Below are 4647 nucleotides of genomic sequence, written 5' to 3'. Positions count from 1 at the left end.
TATGAATTCTAAATTATGCTAGTGATCGAGTTTTAAATTTATTTTTTGTATAAGATTTCTAAATTATGCTAGTAATCGAGTTTTAATTTATTTTTTGTATATATGTAATAAATATCTTAACTTTATTACATATATACAAAATTTAGATCAAAAGTTACTGAATCCCGCACCTGGCTGTTATACATCAAGACAGAATTGAAGATAGAATAGAACCAAAATGATAGTGGACAGCCAGTTGTGGAAAAAGTAGAAATTCCTATCATTGCACCTCTTTTTCCATCATGAAAACAGCTGAGGAAGCCATAAAAACAACAACAACAAGCCCAGTATAATTCCACATGTGAGGTCTGAGGAGGGTAGAGTGTACGCAGATCTAACCCCCACCTTGAAAGGTAGGGCGGCTGTTTCCGAAAGACCCTCTGCTCAAGAGAGAGGAAACCATAAAAAGTGGTACCAAAATACTTTGGCATACCACCAAAAGTGTAGCCATTACTTTTATAATCACACAAAATAAACAGCAAAGGGACAGGTCCAATCTTCCCTCATATACCTTCTTTAAAAGAAGCATTTTTCTGCTTCTTCATCTCATCTACAGTGATCCCTTTAGGTTTCACTTTAACATCTCTTCTCCATTCCCCTCTATCTCACTTTGAATTTACTTGGCAATATTAGTTTCCCCTTTTTATTATTCTTACTTTCTTTGTTGCCCTGCAGTTAATAGATGGAATGAAAATTATTCAACTTCCTCATAGTATAATTTTTATTCATTCAAGCTGCAGCAACAGGGCCTCTGCATAAAGGGTAGTCTTGTGTAGTTTTATTAGAAGAGGTAGTGGACTTTGTCTGGTCCTTTTTTCTCAAAGCCTTCATAGAAGCTGAAAGATTGAAGTTTTGCTCCTTGGCTTCATCCACTTCTATCTGTTCTTGCCTGCACTCTTCACTACAGAATGGAATGTCCCCTCTTCATCATAAAATAAAACAACTATCAAACTCTTGCACTTTTTTACTAGTTCATACTTAATATAAGAAAATGAACTTTTTTTTTTTTTTAATTCTATAGTTAAAAAATTGAACTTTTTTATTGGACCCCATTCAATGTGCCTAATCAACTATCAGTATTGAACGAAAGTTAAGATCTTTCAGACTAAAATATAAGAAGTTAGTGGGATTTTAGGGAATTCCTCCCCTCCAAAAAAGACAAGTAACAAGTACTTGAATTTGAAATTTGAAATTTGAAAAATAAGTAATGAAGGACAAAAACTAATTACCTGTACATGAAGATGTCTCTGTTATGACCAAGTGGTTTCTTGCAAAGAAAACAAGCTTCCAAGAAATGGGGTTGTTTTTCTTCAAATCGACTCATCCTTTTTAAATAAAGAGGCCTAGAAATTAATGGGTTGTGATTGTGATGATTATTTGCTGAAAATCCAGTTTCGATTTCAGCTAGAGAGGCAAGGCCATAATTTTTGTCAAGAAAACAAGGCCTTCTTGTTGTTGTTGTAGAGTCCATTTTTCTTAATTGATTTATAGAGTTTGGAGAAATGGTAACTGAATAGAAGTGGTTGTAAAGAAGGATTAGTGAGGTCAGGAGTGAAGTGTAAAAACAAAGGAAGAATAAAAAAATGAAAAAAACAATGGGTATCTGAATTCCGTGCAAGTGAATCTATTGGCCAAGAATTCCGAGTCCGCAACCAAAAATGTCAAAAAAAAACCATTTTAAACCAAAATATCCCAATAAAAAAAAAATGTTATAAAAGTACCTTTAGCGCACTAATTTATTGCGCTAAAGCACTTCACGGAGACGGAGCCGTTAAGTGCTATAGCGCAGTATTTTACTGTGCTATAGAAATATTTCTCTCACCTATATAGCAGTAAAATATTGCGCTATAGGACTCCACCATAAAACCCATCGGGTTCCACCACTGGTCCCTCCAGTGGTAAAAAAAAAAAAGTTGAAACGCCATTGGAGGGGAAACCGAGGTGGTCCCCACATTCAAAAACGTCATTTTCTCTTAAATTTCATCCGGAAAGTTTAGATTCTCGGTATATTCAAGTCAAGGAGCAAGATTCTAAGTTCGAATTTTGGGAAAAAGCGGCGTACAACTCGATTAAAATAAATCTACAAAAAATCTTCGATTAAGGTTTTCTACTATGAACTTTTGTTATTATTTTGTTATATACATTATATTCTAAGCATGCTTAACATTTAATCCTTGCTATTTTCCAAAAAAAAAAATCATTTTTTTTTTTGTTCTTGTTCGGACTGGGCAGTGGCTTTTGCCACTGTACCGATTTTTTTTTTTTGGTTTAATTCATTATTTGTTAAATGTTTATGAATTGTTAATTTTTTAAATGTTTATGAATTGTTAATTTGTTATATGTTTATGAGTTGTTAATTTGTTAATTATTTATGAATTGTTAATGAATTATTATTTTGTTAATTGATTATTTGTTAAATATTAATTATGAATTTATTAGTTGTTAAATATTGTTTATGAATTGAAAGAAGTTGATTGGTAATGAATTATTATGTTGTTAACACTTTGTTTGGATGATTGTTATGTATTGTTTTGACATTTATCGTATTGTATAGGACCAAATCAATGGTTACATAAAATAGGACCTTTCGTCGTTACATAACAATAAAATTAAAGTAACAATCAAAGCAAACATTGTATTTAAATTAACAACATAATATAATACAATAGGTAACAACCATCCAAACAAGTTGTAAATGATTATGAAATGTTAATCTATATAATTTTAAAAGCGTGAATATATATGTTAAATAAAAAAAGATTATCCTAAAAAGAATAGTTAAAGTTCTTCTTTTCATAAATACATAAGCTAACGAAAAAAATGTAAAGTTTGTAGGAAAATATGTGGTCGACGAATATACTCTTTTAGTTTAATTTTATCATAGTTGTGTTGGCTATTTGGTCAACTAAAAATATATCACATATTCAAAATAAAGTTCCAAACAAATATTACTGCTGAATATAGATTCCCAAACTAATTAACTTAACAAGTCTTTGCCATCACATAATTCAAAACTAATTAACTTAAAAATCTTTGCCTTCACATATGTGTCCTTACCATAACATATTAAATTTACTATATATCCCATGTAAATTATTCACAAGATATAATATTACATAATTCACATATTCCCTACAAATTATTAATTAGTTAATATAATTTATCTTTCATTTCAAGAATAATGACTAATTTAGTTTGTACAGACCCAACTCTTTCATGGATCCGAATGTTCCCCCCGGGCCCGATGTTCCCCCGACCCCCGATGCTCACCCGGGGCCCGATGATCACCCGGGGCCCGCTGTTCACCCGGGGCCCGCTGATAGATCAGTATTGTCTTTGCAAGACAATCATAGGTCAGAGTTATTATGGGCCGGTACTATAGGGATATCTACTAGGCTCCGTCCCCGTAGGCTGCAGAGAGCGTAGACTCTTTTACGCGAGCACCCCCCACACCCTCGCGTGTTGGAGATATTGTTTCGGGGCGGCATCTACCGTTGCGTGTCCGTTGGTCGGGTACAGCATGACTGGGCGCTCATCACGGCCATGGTTGAGCGGTGGAGGCCAGAGACACATACCTTCCATCTTCGCACTGGTGAGGCCACGATTACACTTCAGGATGTGAAGGTCCTCTTTGGATTGCGGGTAGATGGAGAGCCACTACACACTCGGTACGAGCCTCCTCTTGGTCAGACGTGGGCGACGGAGTTGACTAGGCTCACCCACTTCGTGCCTGATGCCGAGGGCCAGATTTCGGGACAGAGTCGGGTTAAGAGTCGGGACAGAGTCGGACAGAGTCGACTAAAAATCGTATTTTCTAATATCACTTACAGTTATGGGCGTGGGAGAGAATGCTGCCTTTTTAACCCGTACCTAGGCATCATCTCGAGTTGACATGCCTTATGTGAAGAGGTGGACAGCGGGTTTTGACCGGGATGTGGATACGCACCACAGTATTCTTCCATTCCGGGACCAACTTGATCACATGACGGATGATGCGGTAAAACTATTTAAATTTACATTAATAATTTAATTAAACGTCTTTTCTACTTGGTGATCACTGATTTGTATTTATATGTTATGCAGCTATTTATATGGACGTCGTACGCTGCAATATTAGATGGCTTGCCGCTCTTCTGTAGGGCAGGTCAGGGGGTTTGGAGGTCGCGGTGTCCATTGATACACCTGGACATCGTAGAGGATCACATGCACGAGCGTGTCTTACTACAGTTTGGGCATACACAGAGTATACCCCCTGACGTCCGTCATGAGCTCCGACACTACCAGCGGGACGATCGGGCTGCCGTTGATGATGATTTTTCGGCTTTCATGGATGTCCAGCTCTATCGTTGGGAGAACAGGTTGGGCACTTTAGCGGTGGTCGGCCATTTGACTCCCATTGAGCATTACATGTGCTGGTATCATCAGATCACACGCCGATTGATCGGCAACCCAGGTTTGCATCCCTCTAAGGATGTAGGATACTCAGCACTCGCGGGGCAGTACGAGGCATTGGTAAGTTTATCGTATTTAGATTTATTTAATTGCATTAATTGTTACGTTTTAAAAATAAACTTTTTTTTTCTGTTGAACACAAATGCAGCTGGTGTC

General features: G+C 36.5%; 1 protein-coding gene across 1 annotated transcript; it reads right to left on the bottom strand.

The window, feature by feature from the left end:
- Window positions 1–235: 235 nt before the first annotated feature.
- LOC132640725 (FCS-Like Zinc finger 2-like) lies at window positions 236–1570 on the bottom strand. The gene is made up of 2 exons (XM_060357470.1): window positions 1269–1570; window positions 236–961 (listed from the first exon to the last, which is right to left on the bottom strand). Exons 1-2 carry the CDS (start codon window positions 1508–1510, stop codon window positions 769–771), a joined length of 435 nt encoding a protein of 144 aa, XP_060213453.1. The 5' UTR covers window positions 1511–1570; the 3' UTR covers window positions 236–768.
- Between the last annotated feature and the right edge of the window lie 3077 nt (window positions 1571–4647).

The sequence above is a fragment of the Lycium barbarum genome, chromosome 1 (genome assembly GCF_019175385.1).
Source record: "Lycium barbarum isolate Lr01 chromosome 1, ASM1917538v2, whole genome shotgun sequence".
Classification (NCBI taxonomy): Eukaryota; Viridiplantae; Streptophyta; class Magnoliopsida; order Solanales; family Solanaceae; genus Lycium; species Lycium barbarum.
The sequence above is the reverse complement of the archived record's forward strand: the minus strand, read 5'-3'. Positions and strand labels throughout refer to the sequence as shown.

What these genes read in the sequence shown, in the direction of transcription:
- LOC132640725 (XM_060357470.1), bottom strand. Translation starts at nt 1,510, where the DNA reads ATGGACTCTACAACAACAACAAGAAGGCCTTGTTTTCTTGACAAAAAT. An exon ending in AGAGACATCTTCATGTACAG is followed by an intron (nt 962 to 1,268) that starts GTAATTAGTTTT and finishes TTTATGATGAAG; the next exon opens with AGGGGACATTCCATTCTGTA.